The following is a 22,725-nucleotide window of genomic DNA, read 5'->3' on the forward strand; positions in this document are numbered from 1 at the left end:
ATTTTCGATATGGAAAATAAATGAAATGAACGAAAAATTATGTTTAATCTGAGAAATCTAAAGAACAGAATGAATCAAATGCAATTATTCCTATCAAAGATTGTACAGACCATATCTATAAACATTTTGTTTTGGAAATCGATTTATGTATAAGAGTAAATCATCGTCATTTATCACCATATCTTGATCAGACTTGTTGCAAGCGAAAATGGAGACAAGATGAACATTGAACTGTCTCTATTAAATGGAAAAAAGACGAAGATGTAATGAATTTACGACAATTCATCAAAAGTCACGTCATTATCAAAATGACAAAAGACCGATATTTCTAAGCACTTGAACGCTTTGTCACAAAACTAGACCTTGTGTAAAATCCTGTATGCAGCTTTTCAAATACTGTAACTGGAATACTTTTTATGTTTATCCTTTTTTTTTTAAAGTACAATAATTGTTGCTCAGAATTTTATCAACTTCATGCTGTGTTAAATTATCGTTACAGGTAATACCTTCGGCAAGGTTCCGCGGATACTGAACAAAGTCACGTGGCGCATAATACAGATGGATAGTTTTGTCCACCTCCCTGGTTTATGGTTCTAATTTGCCGTGGTAATGCTCAGCGACGCACAGAATGACTTATATTTACATGATTGATCCCATCAGAGACAAGCCAGCCACACACACACACATAGTAGTCGGTACATGTACAGCTGATACGAATGTTAGGCCAAAACATTATTGAATTTCACATAAAATGTGACTATCTCACTTAGAGAAGGAAAGAAAAAGGAAACTAAGAAAGAGCTACAGGGTAACTTAATTTACGACGTGTAAAAGAAAAGCGTGGTCCATTCTTTCTTTTTTTTTTGTCTGAAGATGAACGAAACTTTATCCGAGTTCATCATATGCCATTGTCCTGTAATGACGATCCATGCTTACATTCTGTTCCACGACAAAGGGGCATGATGATTTTCGATATTGATTTAACTTAAACAGGTCTTGGGAGGTCAGGACGTGCGTTAGGGGAGAAAAAGACAAACCTAAAAGAGGATAAATTCCAGAGTAATAATCATGAAAGAAATAAGGGATCTTTGGATATCTACTCGCTGAGGCTATTCTAAAGTCCCTTGTAGACGCCAAGACACATTGCCAGTTCTTCCATGTCTATCTTGCCGTCGCCATCTTTGTCAAAGAACGTCAAGATTGATCGCTTGGTGTTCTCCAGCTGTTGCATATCCATGTGGGCGTCGCTCTGCTGACATTAATGATCAAGAATGAGATAAGGGTCATAATGGTAATGGTGGTATTCTTTAAATACACTCAGCAAAATAAATGAATGAACAAATAATTAGATAAATAAAAGAAAGTAGACACTTTGTAAAGATCAGATTTTGCATACAAGATTACAATAGAATCAAATTAAATATACATCAAATTAAAGGAAATGATCACAGACGTTTTTTCTTCGAAGGTGCAAAAGTAAAAATTGCAAAAAAAAAACCAACAACAACAATGTACCACTAAGTATAATACATATAAACTTCCTCTTAACATAGAAGCAAAAGATCAAACTTACACAATGACGTTGTGTTTAAATGAGAAACAGGTTACTTAAAGTACAGGTGAATTAAACCATACGATTTAGTTTTCGATCCGGCTGTCTTTCCCAGAAAGGATGGGGGGGGGGGGGGAGAGATGGTTAGTTTCTACTGAGTCCAAATTTAAAATGGATCTGAGCAGCAACAAGGATGACTAAATGTCCAAACTTTAAAACTGTTCTGGAATTGTAGGCTGAATAAAATGTAATGTGATGTTTTCTATAAAAAAAAAGTAATAAAAACAAACAAACAAAAGACCAAAAAACTTAGAAGTTATTATGATGAAAAGGAGGGGACGGAACTCGTTTTGACGGTGTCGTTCCACGGGTTCTTTCATTGAACTTAAATTCGCCCGTCGGACCTTCTTCATGCTAGCCACATTACGTTGGTGCTGCATGCATGGGAGTGGCACAACATGACACAATAATTATGTGTATCACCGATGTTCCTACAGACATGATACAGAAAGAGTTATCTCATATGATCGGTGATACAGAAAGATAGAGGTAATATAGACAGAGTTAGATATCGGTATACCCAACTTACGTCATCGGTGACCATGAGATCCGAGATAAAAGCGTCCAGCCTGGCTCCCTCCAGCTCGTCTGAATCCTCCTTCACGTGGAGAAAAACCAAGAACATCCAATAATTACTTCTTGTATGAATAAAAAGCCCCGAGGATGTAGAAAAGATGCACATGATAATTATACATCTTCCTCCCCTCTCAACTGAATAGGCAAATTGAAAAAAAAAAGTTAATTTCCATCCGGGTCGATGAACTGAGCTGCCTTGTCGCAGCTGAAAACAATACCAGTATGTTAATCGAGGGTAGAGGGATGTACAACTCAGATGACACCGTAGCCTGCAGTCATTATAACAAGTACTACTCTCGCGGAGAGAGGTGCTGTCTTCAGTAGTTCTATCATAATTATCCAGGGAGGATGACCACTTCTTACGGTGAAGTGGCCTCCATTAAGCTTCCACCTGCATTATAATAGATCATGAGTATTCATTCCTGAAAAAAAAAGAAATAACCTCCGCGACAACTTGCTTTGGGAGTTCAAGATTCGCAACACGTTTTCCATTATCATTACGCGTCAATATTCTACATTCGTGTTCAATTCGGCTAAAGTGCATCGCGCCACTTATAGGGAGCAGTTATGAAACTTCAAGGAAGATAAAAACGACACAACATTTCTTATGAACATGACTATTCTTGAGCGAGGACGTCGGTATAGATACTGTCTCTTTATCTCAGCACGATTGTCATCATTTCGTGGCAATAAAATGAATCTTTTAATGTTATTGTGAAGATGAGATTCAACAGAAGGACCATTGATGAAGTCAATTCTTGAAGAGACAATCCTCAAAGAAACAGCGCTTTCAATTGCAGCTCCTTCAGTGTCCTTTAAAAAAAAATGATCCAAGAAGCCAATGTTTACAGGGTTTTCTTGTGTGTTTGTTCGTTTGTTTGTTCGTTGTTGTTGTTTTTACCAGTAGATGAATGCTGCTAAGTTCTTGACTCACAGTAACAACTGTAGTTTCGTTTAGGTTTCTGTGCTGAAAATATAAAGTAAATGCCGCGTTACTAACGTACTCAAATTCTGGACATTTTCTTAGAACACCGTATAGTAACAGTACTAAACTCCTGCTTAATATTTGGTATCTATATAAATTGAAGCTTTTATGATTATGTTTAAGTTTCGGGAGGAATTTACTGTGATGGCATGCATAAATTCCATAATCAGGGCTCGACACTAACTTTTTGCTCCGAAAATGGTGGCCCGCTTGGGCCACTACAATCCTTACATCTGAAATTTTGATGGCCTGAAAAAGAAATATAGTGGCCGGAAGTAAAGGGGAAAGTAACAATCCATTTAGAGTCTTATAGTGCCTCATCTGGCCACCAAAAAGACAGCCTTTACAGAAATTTAGGCCCAACATCAATTCTTAGTGTCCCCGGGCCACCAAAAAGACAGCCTTTCCAGAAATTTAGGCCCAACATCAATTCTTAGTGTCCCCGGGGCACCAAAAAGACAGCCTTTACAGAAATTTGGTGCTCCAATATCAATTTTTAGTCCCCGGGCCACTGGGCCACCGCTAGGTGTCGAGCTCTGCATAATTAGAAGAAAAAAAAACTTTGAATAACACAAATTATTAAATTAAACAACGCTATTATATTAATGGGGAAGAGAAGATGACGCACCGACGCGTAGTGTTGAAAGACTTTGTTGATGTGCTTTCGCTTCTCCTTCTCTGTCATGTTCTGTAAAAACGAACGTGCAATATAAACATGTGTTAGAATGTTCATCATGAATACGTTACGTATGTCGAAAAAGACAGAAAGACAGACAGACGAACAGACAGACAGACAGACAAACAGACAGACAGAGACGAAGAGAGAGAGAGAGAAGTAGAAATATTAGACATGAGAGATTTGAGCATGGCATTAAAATCTAAAAAACTACTGACGAGCTGATAAGCCAGTTTACAGATAGCAATGGTCAGCAATCAACTCTGAACCACAAACTTTTCAAAACAGCGTTGATTAAAAGAGCAGTTGAAAACTATCAAGCAGAAAGTGTTAATTTACTATCCTGATCCCGTTGAGGACGAGTCCCGAGTATACTCGGGCAGGGGCCTATGGGAGACGCGTGTGGTAGCAAAATCAGTCCGTCCTCAAAGGGTTAAAACACCTCAGTTACAAATCAATTCCAAGATATGGTTATAATTATCTTTATCTACACTTGCTCAAATTATAGATATGAATTGGTTATCCTGAAGACAACAGTAATGTTGGATAGAGAAAAATAAACCTGATAGGAGGCTAGACTGCCAATGATGAATAACCAAGTTACCTCATAGTGATTTCAAAAATAGAATCAAGCTATATATATATCTTACATGCTTTATCTTCATCTTCATCTTCAAAATAAATCCGTATTTCACTTACCTTAACCTTCTCGTCAAATTGAATCAAGAAGTTTGTTTCTCTCTTGATGTTCAACAATCTGGGTGTGACGAAAAGGGGGGAATAGAGAGGAGTAAGGAACATTTCAATAACGTTTTCGACAGAGACATATAAGCGTGTTCATTAATATAGCAAGGTTTATACATCCTCTGCATTTCTATATCGTTTTCCACTTTTAGTGCTCATACTTTAGACTTGAATCAGCAAGTGTAGCATTTGATGTAAACTTTATTCAGTACACTGATTCATTAAATCACGGCTGATTTTCATCTTCTAACCTTTGTCAACTCTTCGTTGTATATTCAACCTTCCTTTATTTGGTTATGTCATCTTCTAGAATACCGGTGTTAACATGCTTGCGATTGAAATGACGATACAAAGACATCTTGCTTCATTTCGACAAGTCCAAAAGTTGGGGACGCGCAAGCTGGTTGGGGGAGGGAAGATGACTTCATTAAAATCCCTATGAAATTTCATTCGAAAGTTCCAAAGTAAACAGCCATAGGAAAAGCTATGCATCCTATTGTGATGATCTGTGAACAATAACAAAGTATGATAAATCTACCGCAACACATCTAGCTATAATTATGTACAGTGGCCTGATCTTAGCGAAAAGATTCTTGAGCCATGGCCAAGACGGGAAACCTGATGAGATCACGGTGTCAATCGAATTCATGACGGAAACCAGTTGATCATTTCTTAAAAACTAGTCAATATTCAGGTTAACTACAGTTGGTGGTATAGTGGGGGGGGGGGGGGGGTCAAGGGTAGTGCTCATGATTGGCTCGACGGTTCATGATATACCCCCCTTCTTCCCACATGGGTTTTATTACGTTTTAACTTTGTTTTATCATGAGCCAAATTAGGTGTGTGTATGTGTGTGTGTGTGTGTGTGTGTGTGTGTGTGTGTGTGTGTGTGTGTGTGTGTGTGTAATGTAAGGGGGGCAAAGCCCCCCCCCCCTTCTGCGGCCTCTGACATTTCTTTCGCCCGCCGCCGAAGCATTAGTGTGCTATATCCTGTCGTCCGATAACTGTCATTAATCTTTATGACTCGACATTAACATTCTGGGTACATTCGTACGCTCAATTTCGTGAACGTGACTGCCATCATATACATTCTTTCCAATGATGGACTGAGGTCACTTCTCACTTTTGATTTATCCGCCGTCCCGGGATCATATTTCACTTTGCGACGACAGTTCATGTTTTTTCATTAAAGACAGGTTAGTTATTCTGCTCATCTCACCCATGACCTGAATATCTGTATTAAAGTTTCTATTGCAATTAAAGGGAAAAATACTTCTCCTCCATGTCATACCACTCGCATTGTCCATAGTAATGTCCTTAGTCCACGCAGACGATTGGCATCGTGATTGCGAATATGTAGATTCTTGTTCAAAGTCATTGCAGTTTTAGCAAAGGGGAATTCATGCTTTCCTTATTTCAATGTTCACTATTATTGTGAGTTGGAAGAACTTTTCAACGGTGGATATAAATCTTCACACTCGCAAGCAGGAGATACTTACACTTCGAACCCTGCTAATAGCCAACACCCTTTGCTAAAAAGATATTCACGCACAATGTCTCTCATTACCACATTGCAACATGTCGATGTGTACCTGCTATTCTGGTAATGATGATAACAGCGCCCCCTAGAAGAGAACTACTTTATACCTTTAAAAATCTCGTTTGAGTGAATGTCATTTCCTATTTGCGTTGGGGTCGAAAGACTTGGTTCAAAGTTTTCATTATCATCGTGTCCTTATTAGCATGATTGGTAGACAAATTGTAAGTAATAAGTTTCAATAACTCCGCGTATTCTTGAAGACTCCGCAGATATTTTGCGAATGAACTGCATTATCGTTGATTCGTATTTCCATATACATCTATACACCAATTTACTATCATCCAAATTGATTTGCAAACGATATATTATATCTTTGCGAGATCATTATGCTCGTATGTTAATTTGTATGCCAGATGTCAATGAGGGATGCCATTTACGTTCCGCAAAGAGAGGCACAGTGAAGGCACAACGACTCCATGGAAACGTGATTGAATTGACTCGCGTGATGGGGCACACGACACAGAAATTCGACTTGTTAAATCCTTTGTATCTGGCCGATTTACTGATATCCAAAAGTTAATGTACTATTGGAAGTGATAATGCAAAGATTCCTTGCCGCGTTACCCTTGCCAGAAAATGAAACAGACACATAAGAAGACAGAAGAAAACAAACCACCAGTGTAACATTAATTGATTGATTGTGATTTGATTAGATTTGATCAACTGTTTTCTTTTTCATCATTATCAGATCATTCGTATTAAATCAGAGCACATCTTTCAATGTGATCGCAACGTACACTTCATTATTATGTATAAACAACAATAATGTGCAACAAACGAAGTAAAAACTCAGAGGTATACAGCTTAAGCAAGGCTCAATGTGCTTGCAGCCCATTAGACACTGAAGTGGAAAAATACACCGACGCAGTGATTTAGATTAGAGGAAAAGTGGTAACTGCCTCGGTCTGTAAATGGTGGATACCTTGAGTTTGATAACCATCGGTAGTTTTCTGCTGTTCCTACGCTCAACCAAATCGAGGTGAGCAAAAAGCCCTCTATGCCCGAAAAAAGAAGGTCAGATTATATTTTGCGGGTAAAGTTTATAGATGCGAAAATGCATACTTGCGTAAAGACACTTGGGTATCTTATGAAGTGTTATTGTTGGCGGGAAAGGAAGGCTAAATTTTGACGAAGAAAAAGAAGATGCAGAAAATGTCGCCCCCTTTACGCCGGTAATGTCAGCAAATGGAAAGCATTAGTGGTGTTCAGATACCTCTTTCCCTTATAAACATGTTTCATCACACCTGTGTACACAGCCAGTGGTTGCTCGGAAGAAAATGAGCGGTATGTTTGCTGAGGGGCTTTTAATGCTTTTAGCGCCCATCAATCCGGCCGCTCGCCGAGCGCAGATTCCACACTTGACCGTGCAACTTTAAATGGAGAACGCGTGTACGTGACAAGAGTTGAAAACTTACAAGCTCTTCCTAAATTGATCGACAGATGGTCTAGTCTCCTGAATTCATTAGGCAGCTCAACCGCGAGTAACGGTCAGCCCATCTCGAGGAATTTCCGGTGAGTTGATGGAGACAGAAGGACGCACATTTTCACGCGAAAAGGGATCTGCTTTTATTTTTGTTCTTTTTTCTGCAATGATGTCCGTTTGAAGCAGAAACACTATACGCGGTACGGTTGTATTTTATGAATATATAAAAAAAAATGAAAAGCGTTATTGCACGAGGACGGAGATGAAATAAATAAAGTGTATTCTTATATGTTGTTTAAACGTTAGTCATGTGGTTCCTTTTTTTTTTTTTTTTTTTTTTTTGCTGTACACACACACATACAAAGTTAAAGCTTAACAGAAATACATGATTCTGCACCCAGTATTCGCTTCGGCATATCTCTATATGATATTATGTCTTGAATTCGGGGAGTCGAGAATTCGAGGACAATACGATTCGAAGCATATCACAATTTGTCTATATAAAACTACCAACCCGATGGCTGGCCCATCTCCTAGATCTCCCATCATCAAGATTAAATAAGGGTCGTTTTCATTCTCTTCCTCATTGTTTCTCCTTTTCCTTCTAGAGCGGAGCATGCACTCGCTCCTTGCACTGCTATATATATACAACTTTTAAGTCTAGGTTTTGTCTGTCTTGCCCCAGCGGTACCTTTCATCTCTCTTTTTTTTTTTTTTTGTACATTAATTCATTTCTTCTTTTTTTTTTCTTTTTTTTTTTTGGGGGGGGGGGCTATTAATCTAGCAGATCATATTGCATTGGCTTTCAGCAAGCCAAACGATGTCTTTCCTTTTCTCTCTCTCTCTCTCTTACAATTTCCTTTGATGTAAAGACTATTGTGTAATCTCAATGTTGCATTCTGTGGAATGCATTCTTAATCAATAATATTGCAAAGTCTCGTCTTGATATTGAAAGTTTCAGGCGCTGGATATATGAATCATTATAATACTGGTTTTCTTATACTCGGAGCTTTTGAAGGAATACGAAAATACAAGGACGAATGAAATTGTGAGATTGATATTGAACGAATTGTATACTATATATATATATATATATATATATATATATATATATATATATATATATATATATATAGTGCGGGAGGTCATTCCTGCCCGAAACGTACGAGGTGCCTCATTGTCGATGACGTAATAAGTGAAATATCAAACTTGAGACGGACGTAATTGCTCTCTTGTTCTCCCTTTTAATCGGGGTTTCGGCCTGTTCTAAAACATTGCACTTACTACATCATGGCACTTATTGGCACATTATGCCATCTAGACATTTATTGTAATGTGTGTTCTGTTTGGTAGATTCTGATGGAGGCCATGACAGGCCGAAAGCACGATTAAAAGGGAGAACAAGAGAGCAATTATGTCCGCCTCAATTTTTTATTTCTTTCATTATTTTATATAAATGTATTTCTTCTATATGTATATTACTCCAGAGAACAATTTGACATAGTTGTTTACCTAGCCATTTCCTTCAGACCAAGGCGGCCATCTCCGTTCTTGTCACAGATTGTTAGCTGTATCAGAACAGAGGGAAAAGATGCAAGCAACCATGATGAGACCTTGAAAGTTACTTCATGCAAAACTTCATAATATAAGTCTACAGACTGCTCTGTAATGGAAGGTCTGCTGCTTTTCCTGCAAATATTTGTAAGCTTCGAAGTAACAAACTAAAAATAAAACAATGAGATGGGGATGACAACACCATTCAAAGTTCCTTTGAGATTTCGCCATGAAGACTTAATAATAAATAAATAGATAAACTATGTCAATATCATGAAAATGAGGAAAAGTGTCTAGATCTAGGCAATGGGCAAGCATTTCCCTACAATAAATGCAGCACAGGATCATCAGATGCATGGCAGAAAAGTTGATAGAATCCAGATGGAGACTTCCGTCACTTTTTGTCGACCCCTTTTCCTGTATACTTGAAGTCGTGGTAGAGGAATAGAGCAGAATGTATTGCAATTTGATGTGTTCAAACACATTACCAGTGATTACTGTCGCTCAACGCGACGCAAGATTCTCATGATCTTACAGGGGAAATTATAACAAGGATATGTAAATTCAGCGAATGCATATAGTGGAATCCATCAAAATGTTAATGAAGTTTGGGGAAATTCGAACAATTTTCCAAAAGTTATGCATTTTTAAATATAATATGTTGAATACATGTGCCCTCATCGTTGGATAAGAAGGCTAGACAACAATTCGTATTGTCACATTATACATTGGTATAGAGAAATTAACTAACTAAACAAATAAATGAATAAGTACATAAATATGTACAGTAGATGTATATCATAATTATGTAGATCATATATCTATATCTATAAAGGGAATTCCATAAGATTCTACTAATTTCTTCCCCTGGCTTATAAAGAAGGTAATATTCTCTTTCATTCATCTAAAAAGAATGACAATGTGAAACTCCCTTTGTTATTTTCTTTATACCGTCCTCCTACAGTGGCTTAACGTAAATTTAACATCTACAACTTCTGAACGGATCAAGAGATATTCCTTAAATTTCACTTAATGTGTTCTTGTAATATTTTTTCATTCACTGAACGTATGTAGGTTCTATTATTTGAATATTCGAGATATAAGTGTGACTACATATCATATTTCCTCATGATTCATTCTTTATATCATATTCTCTTGCAACATCACCTGAATGAGAAACATTTCAGATTGTTGTATTTAGAAATAACCAGCAAACCAATTAATTCAGCAAAATGCAATTAAGTGTAGTGCACTCTTACTTGTTGTGTTGAAAAACCAAATATTGTACATGAATACCTGAAACTATATTTGTTATGATGATATTCTAATTCAAAAAAGTATATGTAAATCGGCATTGTGCTACTTATTATGGTAACGTAACCATCTATAAAACAGCCTGTTTCAAAGTTTGCATTCATTGCAAGTTATAGTGCATGTCTAAAAAAAAAAGAATCCAATACTCATATATGATTGGTTGTTGTGTGGCAGTTGCCATAGTAACCGCATACCACTGCAGGCTGCGTTTGTTGCATATAAGTGCACCCTGACTTTAGCGCCGCTCGAAACTCACCGTCGCCTCGACGTATTCATCCAACTTCGCGTCTTCCACTGGCTTTTCCTTCAGCAAGTCTCTAATGAAGAACTGTCACATACGTTTGAGGGAAATAAAAGAAATATGCCCAAGACAGAAAAATACTCTTAATGGGACTGGACGCTTTACTTATGCCAAAAATCGGAAAATCATTTCTTACAGGAATAACTTACAGTCGACGCAGTCGCTTAAAAGCAAATCATTTTGCATCAACTGACAAATTTTGTGCATTGTGTGCACATCATTAACTTGACAATATCACTTGAACATTCTTGTTTCTTTCTTTTACTTTTCTTTTTTTTTTTTGCCGGGGCGGAGGGGAAGGAGGAGTTTATCTTGACATAAACAGTGGGAAGAAATATTCGCAACACATTTGACCAAATGCAATCATCACTAGCCTCTCCTTCAGCAAGTCTCTGATAAAGAACTGTTACGAATGTTCATGGAAAATAGAAGAATTAATGATTTTGACATTTTAATTCTTCAAGATAAAGACAGAATAATGCGCTCGATGAGACTGAACACTTTACTTATGATGAAAATACGATCATTTTATTGTATTTTTGCCCCAATTCATATTTTTTATTTCCATATTCTGGAAATCATACGTCTTCCTATGAAGGTAAAGTTTCTAAAAATTAACTTTCAATACTAACCACTTTGCTTTGATATAACAAATGATAGAATTACTCATCAGCAAACAAATGCAGTAACGTTATATAAAAAAAATCAAAGGGGTATACTCACCTTTAGCTGACCTGCTTCGATGTAACCGCTCTTGTTTGTGTCGTATTTTCTCCACAACTGTGAAATTCAAATTGAATTAAATATAAAACGAAACAGAGTAACATCACACAGTCTCCAGACTCAAAGAGTGAAGAAATTCTAATACTCTAGATCTGCCGTCCCCTGGCTTTATACAACATACCACTCGTCAAGAGTCATATAGTCTAGTGGTATGTGAAATACGAAATCCTTCTTTGTAATTGAATTACCCCGTGCTTAAATTAACGCATCCCGGGAGAATGGATTTACAAGTAATTGCACAAATAGACAAAAGCTTTTAATCCATAAATGCTCAATAAACATGGACAGACATACGCAAACACATTCACACGCAACATAAGATAAAAAAAACCCAGGGGGTAAGTGTGTACGTGCATTTCAAAGGGTTGATTAAAGGAAAATAGAATCGGAGACAAACTGGAAGTAGAAAAAAAGATATGTCCTTGAGCAATGAAGTCCCATCCTTTCCATGTACCGTATAGAAACAACAACGGGGAGAAAAAAACACAGTCGATGCTGATAGAATTATGTACCGGGCGCCAATAGAACAGCATGATACTATCACAACGACCTAGCTCATCGCGTCAACTCTTGCTATATAGAATTCAACCATAAGCAAGAGACTACGAACTGGAATTTGGTGCAAATGCAACCCGCAGGCTTTTGTGGGTGTAAATATCAATGCATGCAATATCACAAGAGGTCTGGTTATGATCATAATTTTATATAAGACAAATATTTACTGTTTTTGTTGTTTTTTACTCTAGGGAGAGGTCAGCATTTTTAAGCACAGTTCCAACTGAAGCACACTTTTTTTTTTAATGGCAGCAATAAAGACGCTGTATTTTTCAAAACATAATAAGGAACTTTAAAAGAAAATCCCAGGGTTACTTTTTTTTTCCATCTCAGTTATTGAGGCTTTGTAATCTAGTTTGAGCGTAAAACCGACAGTGATTGATTGCATGTAACCTAAGTCGTTCTCTTCACCATGTGTTCACTCTTACCTTTAGCAGACCCCTGCTATCTGTAATGTTCTCGTTCTTTCTGAAGATGAGCAAGAAGTTCTGGTCTGTCGGTAAAATCTCAGCAAGCTGCAGTGAAAGAGAAAAGAGGAAGAGAGGGGGAGAGATTCAATTTCATATAAATGAAAGAAACAACACATCATGCTAAAGTGCTCAGTATACTTTAAACATGAATTTACCTTGAAGTTACCTTGAAGTTACCACACCTCCATCTTCATATAGATATTTTTCAAAGTGTGGCACAGGGTTCATAGGGGGCTTTGTAGCCGACTGGTAACCCATACTATTGGACAATTTCTTTTTGAATGTTAGGAGCGTCGGTGATTAATTTTGGTGACATCTTCTGGGAGTTTGTTCCCCACTGTTTACCAGTCTCTGACTGACGAGGAATCTCGCAAGCACAATACAGGTAGCTATTCCGTTATGCTCAGATGTTTTTCATTTGTTTCTCTTGCTCTTTTTGCTCTCTTTTCCTTTACGTCCCTTTGCTTTCTTTCATAGTTTTCGTTACTAGGTTGTTTAAGAAGACCAATATTTCATCTATATAGGGACCTATACATTACAAGCTCTGCTTTTTAGTAGGTCCCCCACATTGGTATTTTCATGTTTGTAAAATTGTCTTCTCTTGTATTCTTTGTAGTTACGACACCCTGTCCAGTCTTGTGTTCAATCGATTGTATCATGTTATTTGTGTGTTTGAGATGTGGAACAATAAAGTCAAATCAAATCAAAAATTCAAAAAGTGTTTTCTAATGTCCAGTCTAGCGCATGTTTTGGCAAATTTTCGGGAATGTCCTCGAGTACAATGATATTTTATGTAGGAGGAATAACGTGAATTTAAGGATATATAGTAACATTGATAGTTTCTTTGTATTTTTTGTTTAGATGTTGATGTATTACATTCCATTAAAATCACGTATCTTGTTATACAAACACACGCCCGCGAGCACGGACGCGCACATAATCAGTACATTATATATACATATTTATACTTATATTCATATATTTCTAGATTCATATTTACACACACACACACACACACACACACACATATATATATATATATATATATGTATGTATGTATATATATATACATATGTATATATATATACATATATATATACATATATATGCATATTCATATTTATATATCACATACAGGATTCCTATCAATACACGATACATCCATGATATCAGTTTCTTAGTCGGTTGATAACTGCATGGTTGCTTTTCTGTTTTCTCTGTATGAAATAGACTCGAAAACTTTAAGAAAGCTTTGTAATTAAATACCAACGTCCCCAATGAATTCAGCCGTTTGCTGCTCTGCATGTGTTCTGGTCCTCAGAGACGATCATAACACTTTGCTAAAGAGAATAGACCGACCGAGTACCGAGGGAAAAAGCTTTGCCGTCAACCGTTTTCATTTACTATCGCGAATATTCGCGATATTTCAGTACAGTATTCGGCGGTAAAAGGCGAAAATGTCTGTACATTAGTGGGCGCCTCAAGCAGTAATGCTGTGTTTACACCATGTTCCCGGCGGCCACGGCCAGGCACGTTTCAGATCACTGTGGACAAAACGGGCTGGACGTGAGACAACGTGGTGAGACGGGATAGGAAAACGTGACAGGCCGTGATTGCCGTGGATGCCCTGTCAGATTTTTAAACTGTCAAAAAAATTGCCACGGCAGTCCCGGTGCTATTGAGGAATCTTGTATGCAGTGATAAAACGGGGTGAACGCAACAAAACACGACGACACGTATATAATAGGCCGTAACAAAACTTGGAGGCGGACCGTAGCGGACCGTGACGGAAAGTATTGATAGTCTATCCTGACCAGACGCAGTGAGAACGGCGTCTGATAGCTATTATGTTCACCGGGGCGAGGACTGGAACGAACAAGACTAGAATACGAAGATGGGAAAACAGGGAAATGTCTCAGTTATATACCCACGGCGCTTTACGTTTCTGGCCAACGGGGCTGCCGTGTGGCACATGGTTGAACCTGGTTTAAATGCAGCATTAGAAATGCATTCAGTTGCGCACATTTGCCGACACGATCATCTCTAAATACGTATAGGTAGATCTGTAAATTGTTGTGATATGATATCTATCGATAAATTTATGTATAAATATATGTATAAGGTTGCTATAACAGCGCTCTTCATGCGGTTAGCATGTAACCTCGATCCGATGAACTCGCTGCAGAGGAGAGTGATTGCTTCAGAAAATTTAAGTGACATATTAGAGCACAAACTCAATTTAAATGCATACTCACACGAGAGCAAATTATCAGAGTTACTCGAAAACTTGACGGTAGGAGGTATTTATTTTCTTTCTAATCTCCGGAGTCTGTTCTTATACGTGAGTGGTTACAAGGATGAACAAACCTCGGAAAAAAAGCGCCGTCCCTCGCAATGCAGTAATAAGACTCTCACACACTCGAGGTGAGAAGTGCGCACGTAAAACATCAACACTCATTCTGTTATCGGAGGAACAGATGAGAGTGGAGTAGCCGAGAAGAGAAATAACAAACAAGTTCAAGTTCAAGAAGAAGAAAAGGATGAAGAAGAGAAGATTTCTTTCACAAGATTTTGATAAGAAGATGTCTTTATTCTTTCGTGTGTCACGTTGTATTTTTACCTCCTTTATTATGGTGACGTTACTTGTCTACATATTTTTCTATCCTGAACTCCTGTTCAAATTGTCCACGCATTAATTAGAAGCTTTGTCATTGTTCATTGTAAAGTTATTTCATGCATTCAGTTTCTGTTAATATATATATATATATATATATTTATATATATATATATATATATATATATATATATATATATGTGTGTGTGTGTGTGTGTGCGTTACATGTGTGTAAGTGTGTGTGTGGTTTTTTTCTTGGAAGAAATGAATGAATGAATGAATGAATGAATGAATGAATGAATGAAGATTTGTTATATGTATGTATGTATGTATGAACGTTTAATTATCTAGTATAGAGACAGTCTGAGGAACATGGATTAGGATTTACCCCAAATCATTTCTCACGTCTGTCGAAATCAGGCAAAAACATTATAACTTTATTCTTTGAGTGAGACCACGCAACAGTGTATTTGGAAACAACTTGAAGTAAATTTTACCAGACGAAACATTACTTGGAAGTCACCTAAGACGATGAATAAACATCTAGGTTAAGTTTTTGTTGTAGTTGTTGCTTTTTGAGGGGGTATACAGTAACTGTCTGGTCGAGCTAAGTTAAGCGTTAACTTTGTCAGCTTTCACCAACCTCGCTGCGAGAATTAAGGTGAAATACGAGTTTCAGCGGATTCCCCTTAAGTGTAGCGTTTTATTGACCTTGTGGTATCGTCTTCTCCGCCCTATACGCCCATGCATGGAGAGAGACGCTAGTCCGCTGAGAGCCATTGTTGCGGAAACGCCTGGCATGACAGGGCCACGAGTAAATTGATACGGACTGAGCAAGCAGCAGCCTGCTCATCTCAGAACGAACGTCCAATTCAATCCTCCTCTCAACACACCAACTGATGGGAAAAGTCAGAATTACAGAAGGTCTTGTCGACTTAGTTAATCGATAATATCGGATGATGAATAACAAAGCTTATATATTACACACACACACACACACACACACACACACACACACACACACAAACATATATATAATATATATATGTATATATGGTGTGTGCTTGTTTGTTTCATTTTCAAGAGCAAAGAAACTAATGCCTTTGGTGTCGTTTTCCTGCTGCTTTGTTTTATGTTGTTTGCTTTGTTCTGTGAAAGGTATCTGAAATAGGTCTCAATCTCAAAAGAAGCATTAACTTCTAACCCTGGCCTTTAAGAATAGTAATATAGCTCTTAGTGTGATATAGTATACGACCGTCACAGTCAAAATTGTTACTTGCCCGTCACTGCCAGTCATAAAAAAGGTTGAAAGAATGCAGCCAATCAGAAGCGCTGAAATAAGTCTTGTGTGCGCTCTTTACTTTCTTACTAACATGCACGGACGTGCATAAAAAAAGAAGAAAAATGTGCGATAATACACGTAATAACACATTATCCATATGTTATCCCTACGCAGGTTACCAGTTGCTCTCCGTAGCCGCTAGTGCTAGCCATCGGCGTATAGGCTATAGATAGCTGTGCATAGTGCGAGTTCATGTGTGCGCAACACAAACCCAAACAGTCGTTTTCACGCGGCGGTTGTCTGTACGGCCGAAAGAAGAGCGGCCAAAATGTATTGAAATACGAAGTTTTATCAGCCGATACGTTATACTAAAGATAGTTCACTACTAGTATCATACACTCATCTCATAAACCAAATAATGGACAGTAGAGATGAAGCGCACTCTCGGATAGTTTTGCCACATGCACTCGGCTGCGTCTCGTGCATGTTGCACAAATTTATATACCGGTATTTATCTTTCTACACAACAAGAATGTTTTTATTGTCTGTTTCATCCTTTTTCCATGACTTCACTTTCTTTGTCTTATTTTGTTTTTGTTGGTGTTTTTCTGGATTATCTGGTTTCCTACATGTGATTAACCTCCCAAGACATGTCAGTATTTGTATTCTTCTTCAATCCCACGTGACAATTTTGTATACACCTTTTGGAAGCTGCATATGCCACGACGCGATGGCACGAGGCTTTACGTAATTCTGAGTTCGAACAATTCCCCTGCACAAAAACCTATGGCTCGCTGTTACTCTCAGAGAATCCACAATATATGGGTAAGAAATGTCGTTGCTGTGTTTTTTCCACATACCAAATTCTCGAGAAACAGGATATAAAGTGATTGCACCATAAATTATAATGACAATCATCATGTATATACAAAATAATGACATAAGTCTGCAACGTTTTCTTTACGCGCTGAGCAGTGCAACACCACTTTTCGTGTGCTGTTGTGAAGTTAACCCGTTCCATACTGAATTCTGAAATCCCCATAGACATAGTACAGAGGCAACCAGGTTCCCGTATGGAACGGGTTAAGAACCTGACATTTTTCAATGCATTGCGTCCAGCCTGTTACAGTAGTATCTAGAGTGAATCACGATCCGTTACTGATGCAACATCACACCCTACATTCTCAGGGGAGCCGCGGCATAACAAATCCGGGACCATTTATACGACGATTCCATGCAGCGCCGAATATTTGCCACCCCTGTCCCCTCTGCGTCACCATCTTTTCGCGAAATATAATTGACCGACGCTAAGCTTAAGTGCAAGTTTACGAGATGACACTCTCTGAAAATATGCTGAGATGCAAAGTCAGGGGCGAATCAAGGAATTCCGTAAAGGGGACGCGCCTTTACAAAATTAAGGGGGGCGCACGTGCAACCCCCCCCCCCCCATTTCTTTTGTTTGTTTGATTTATTTTTCTTCCAACACAATTTCATACATAAATCAAAATTATTTTCAGTAATATCACATGGAATATCAGTAAGCAGATTACAAGTATATGATTCAAAGAAGGAAAATCGATGTGTAAGTTAATTTCATTGACAAATTATAGATCGTATTACCAATTTTCCAAATAATTATCTGAGAAATTATGCGGAAGAAGAACTGCCACTATAAGCAAAAGCTTGAGCTCGTGGCAGCCCAGGGACCTATCTACATAATACACAAAAAATTATATTGTTTGCGGAATGGAGAAATACTACAAAATATAAAACACTGTAAATACATTATGTTTTTTTATATTCCTAGTGCATAGATACGAATAAGAGTAACGTGAAATATGATGATGATGATGATGTATGATGATGTTGACAGGGTAACGATGAAGAAAAATGTGATAATGAAGATGAAAGTGATAGTGGTGATGCTGAAGATAATGGGAATGAAATGAAATGACAGACACAGAAACATTGCGTATATTTATTGTAGTTTTAAATCCAATTTACAGGAAAAGAAATGTGATCAAACAAAACAAAATATATATTCAAATGCTATATTCATAGATTGTAATCTGACAGTGATGAAGTTTTCAATCTAGCCTTGAATGAATATAAACTTTTACATGATTTAACATAATCTGGGAGTGTATTCCAAAGATTTGGTCCATTGTGTCTTATAGATTTTTGTGCAATTAATAATCTGGGATTTACTAAATGAAAATTTTGCGAATTACGAGTGGGGTATGAATGAACGGTATAATTCAGTTTAAAGAAATCGTGAAAAATGTTTGGAAGTAAGTTGTTCAAATACTTAAACATAAAAAACAAAGAATGCAATGCATTTATGTCAAATATATTCAGTGTTTTTAACTGATAAAAAAGTGAACTGTTGTGGGCTAAGTATTTTTTTTCTTGTTACTTCTTTTGTTTTAACAAGAAATAAAGAGGGAGGGGGGCGCCCGGTGCGCCCCCCCCCCCCCCCTCTGGATCTGCCACTGAAAGCAACTCCTAGGTGTGCCATTTGGATATTCATAGAACGGGAATTGGATGATGTTATTCTCAGTTGTTGCTGTTTTTGGCGTACTACTTTGCCAAACACACATTAATATGCCCGCACGCAGCATTTTTTTTTTCCCACTGTAAAGCCAACACTTTTCCCCCTTGATGGCGGTGTTTCTCTATTCTGTATTTATTCGGTAATGGACTTTTTAGCAGCGCTGTGATGGGACAGCATGTATCTTAATCAGGAATATCTCAGCTCATGTTATCAGACCTTTAAGACGAGGCAAACGCCGCCCATTATAAAAAAAAATCATGGTGTAGGTAAATATAAATAGAAGTTTCATGAAAAAAAAATCGCATGTTATATATGTGTGTATATATATATATATATGAATATATATATATATATATATATATATATGTATATATTTCACAAATACACATGCACACACATAAATAAGATAAGTTTACTTGTTTACGAATACTCCCCGTCATCTTTCAACTTCACCCTCCTTCGCCACTTTCTTTTCTTCTTTTTCGCGTATTTTTTTCGAGACAAATATAGCAGTTCGTCTTGTCCTTATTTGTTTTCTGTCACTTTAATAACTTGAGCTATAGAAATACACGAGAGATGTGCTGTAGCATCTTAAGAACGCCAGGAGGAAAAAAAAAAAGGATCAGACACTGTTAAGTCCGCAGACTCGTCCAAATCCCTAATCAGAATTGTTTGTCCTTTCCTCATAAATCATTCAGGTATATACGTATGTATTCCATCTCCCTTGCAAAATCCCACACGTGGGTGAAAGAATTAGGGTGTCATTGTGTTACAGATAGGGGTGCTGTATAAGTTATGGTCGAAAACCTTTCATGGATTGCTACCGTATTAAACATCTACATGAATATCTCGCGAGCAAGACAATTCAAGGCCTGTGAGAGAAACATTGTAAAAGGAAGGAGAAACCAAGGAGAGACTGAGCATAACCTTTGAGTGCACCAGCCACGATCAAGTCCGCTTTGAGCTCTGTACTAGGCTGGTATACGATTGAGGCAACCCGAAATGCAACAAGAATGATGATTGCTGATGTTATCTCTTTATTCTCTCTCCCCCTCCCCTCCTTGTCCCGTTTTAATTCAAAATTACCACCTATTGTTTGTTTGTTTGTTTATTTGTTTACAAGGCCCGTTGTACCGTGTCATGGGTTCCAGTGAAAGAAAATATCACACCGCTTTGTCCAGTTACCACTTTGTTCAAAATTGGGGATGAAAATTGGGGATAGTGTTGCAATTCCCAATGGAACGCAGTGGCTGTGTATTATGAGCGTGACGAGTGTTCGCGCCGTGTCACAAACAACACGGCTCTAATTTACCATCTTGTCATCTTTCTGCCCAGAGTAATGAATGTCCGATGTGGTCTGATAAGCTGATATCCTATTACTCGCTTGACAGGGGAATACAGCAGCTTAGTGTGTGTGTATGTGCGATAGTGACATTGATCACACAACGCACTCGGACGCGCGTGACCTGATGTAATGAGTTAGACTTGATACTCTTAGCGGAGCTATCGCAGACAGCAAAAAAGAGTGTGTGTGTGTGTGTGTGTGTGTGTTTGTGTGTGTATGTGTGTGTGTGTGTGTGTGTGTGTGTGTTTGTGCGTGGTTGTGCGAGAATGATGAATGGGTTTAAACCAACTTCTGTTAACCAGGTGGAAATACACTCACTAGTGACTGATAGTAGTCATTCCCTAATTGTAGCCACTTAGTGAGATGACGAGTTCAATATGAACAACTTCTAATGCATCTATACTGTACATGCACCTGCTTTGTACATGGCAGGTTTTATAATGGTTCTCTGCATGACTTTAACACACACGTCCAAAAAAAGGATAATGCTCCCCTTGAGATTCCTTTTTAAAAAAGTCCAAATGTCATCAATGATTAAGTACTTGTTGATCCCATAGAGTTTTTGACATGATAATGCATGAACTTGTTTATCTTGTTCAGGAGATTGCACCGGCGCGGTGGTAGACATTTTCTTTTTACTAGATAAGGTGACGAGTTCTTGATGGCGTCTTGCAACTTGCGTGTGACAATGCATAATATATTACTTTGCAAAACGCGTGACCTCGACCATGCGATTATGATAGGAAATTAATGGCCTATAATGACGAATATATTGGTATCAATGTACATGTTAACCATCAGACCTACTGTCTAAAAACCATTCTGATATACAGTGAGCTTGCCAGTGGCAATGGCAGTTATGCCCTTCTGTGCCGACGCAAAGCTTAACCTGATCCGAATTAATTTCGCATTTATACTTTTTACACGATCAGTTCCACTGCGCTTGAAGCGAGTGGAGTCTGTTCTCGAATGTGATCTTGTCATAAAACATTCAACGCACATGAAGGTTTCATGGCAATCAGTAATGATATACACTTACCTCTGTGACATGAAATCGACCGTCTTTCGCCTCATCGTAAGCCCCTAGGTAGCACGACTTTAGATCTTCCACCATTTCATCAGTCACCTGTGCATGGAAATCAAGAAGAGCCAACTTCACATTTTCTCTTATCACAAAATAATGTCAGTCTTTTACACAAGTATAATACATAATGCCGATAAATACATCTCTCTCTCTCTATCTATCTATCTATCTATCTATCTATCTATCTAATTGTCTGTCTCTTTCATGTCGCTCATAAATCATTATCTTGGTATTACCCTTTTAAAGTCCTCTGGCAAAATGTGTAAGGTACTCGGCGTTGTTAACTACTTGACTATAGTAAAATGTTAATGATTTTATTTTGAACATTGCTGGACTTTTGGGTTGAGATTAAATTCATAGGGTGGCTTTCCTCTCTCGATACCACTGTCCTTTTAGTTTTCGAGGGACTGAACTCCTCGAAGATTCCGGTTTCGATGTACCGATACGTTCATATCTACCGTGGATATAGCACCCTAGTTCACATTATGACGACACCACCTATCTCTTGTCTTGTAAATGGGATCTGGTGATTATTTGTTCCATGCAATAATGTTGGTGACATAATTATTCATCTCATCAGTCATGTCTTTTGGAGCTGTAATCTATTTGGCTTCATGTCATTAAAGGGATGGTATGGTATTGGTTGATATGAGGATTGAGCTTTTAACTTTGCGAGATAGCTAGGAGCAACTTACGAAATGTTACTTAGCATACACTTCTACGAGGAATTTAAAGTTTGTTTGATGAAAATCGATTTTGAAATGGCTGAGATATCCAAAAACATAGTAAAACAAAACGATCCTGATAAAAAGGTGTGATGGATATTGACAGAGGAAAGAGAGCAAGACTACGACCAACTAGAATAAATATTTACTATATGCCTTTCTGCAATATTTCATGATATATGGGAAACATCATGGAGAACTTTCTGCGATTGTATCTAGAGAAAAGCATGTCTTAGACCACTATGATAACAATGACTTGTCACGCCCTTTGTCAATTACGTGCAAATTAAAACAGTGATAAAAAGTGCTTGCCATTTAAAGGGTGTGTACAGTTCTGGGAGAGGTGTAGATTTAGCTTTTAACGTTTTGCGAGGTATTCAGAAACCACTCTATGAGATGTCAAAGAGCATGCAATTCTAAGGAGTATCAAAAGTTTATTTGATGAAAATCGGTTTAGAAATGGATGAGATATCCAAAAACAAGGTGGAACAAAGAGATCCTAATAAAGTTGTGGCATGTCGCCTTTTA

General features: G+C 37.8%; 1 protein-coding gene across 2 annotated transcripts in view; it reads right to left on the reverse strand.

The window, feature by feature from the left end:
• Positions 1 to 241: 241 nt before the first annotated feature.
• LOC139721450 (secretagogin-like) overlaps positions 242 to 22,725 on the reverse strand; it is a 108,607-nt gene continuing 86,123 nt past the window's right edge. Inside the window, exons 3-11 of one of the 2 annotated variants that reach the window (XM_071632765.1) lie at positions 21,428 to 21,514; positions 12,552 to 12,638; positions 11,509 to 11,565; positions 10,741 to 10,812; positions 9,129 to 9,184; positions 4,549 to 4,606; positions 3,802 to 3,861; positions 2,142 to 2,210; positions 242 to 1,249 (exon numbers count right to left, since the gene is read on the reverse strand). In XM_071632765.1, coding sequence (XP_071488866.1) covers positions 1,115 to 1,249; positions 2,142 to 2,210; positions 3,802 to 3,861; positions 4,549 to 4,606; positions 9,129 to 9,184; positions 10,741 to 10,812; positions 11,509 to 11,565; positions 12,552 to 12,638; positions 21,428 to 21,514 — 681 coding nt within the window. In that variant the 3' untranslated portion in view covers positions 242 to 1,114. Of the gene's footprint in view, positions 1,253 to 2,141; positions 2,211 to 3,801; positions 3,862 to 4,548; positions 4,607 to 9,128; positions 9,185 to 10,740; positions 10,813 to 11,508; positions 11,566 to 12,551; positions 12,639 to 21,427; positions 21,515 to 22,725 lie in introns of both variants that reach the window. The other variant, XM_071632764.1, reaches the window with a different exon arrangement.

This window comes from Diadema antillarum, unplaced genomic scaffold, assembly GCF_040938485.1.
Source record: "Diadema antillarum isolate AM-2024a unplaced genomic scaffold, OU_Dant_1.0 scf00000143, whole genome shotgun sequence".
Taxonomy (NCBI): Eukaryota; Metazoa; Echinodermata; class Echinoidea; order Diadematoida; family Diadematidae; genus Diadema; species Diadema antillarum.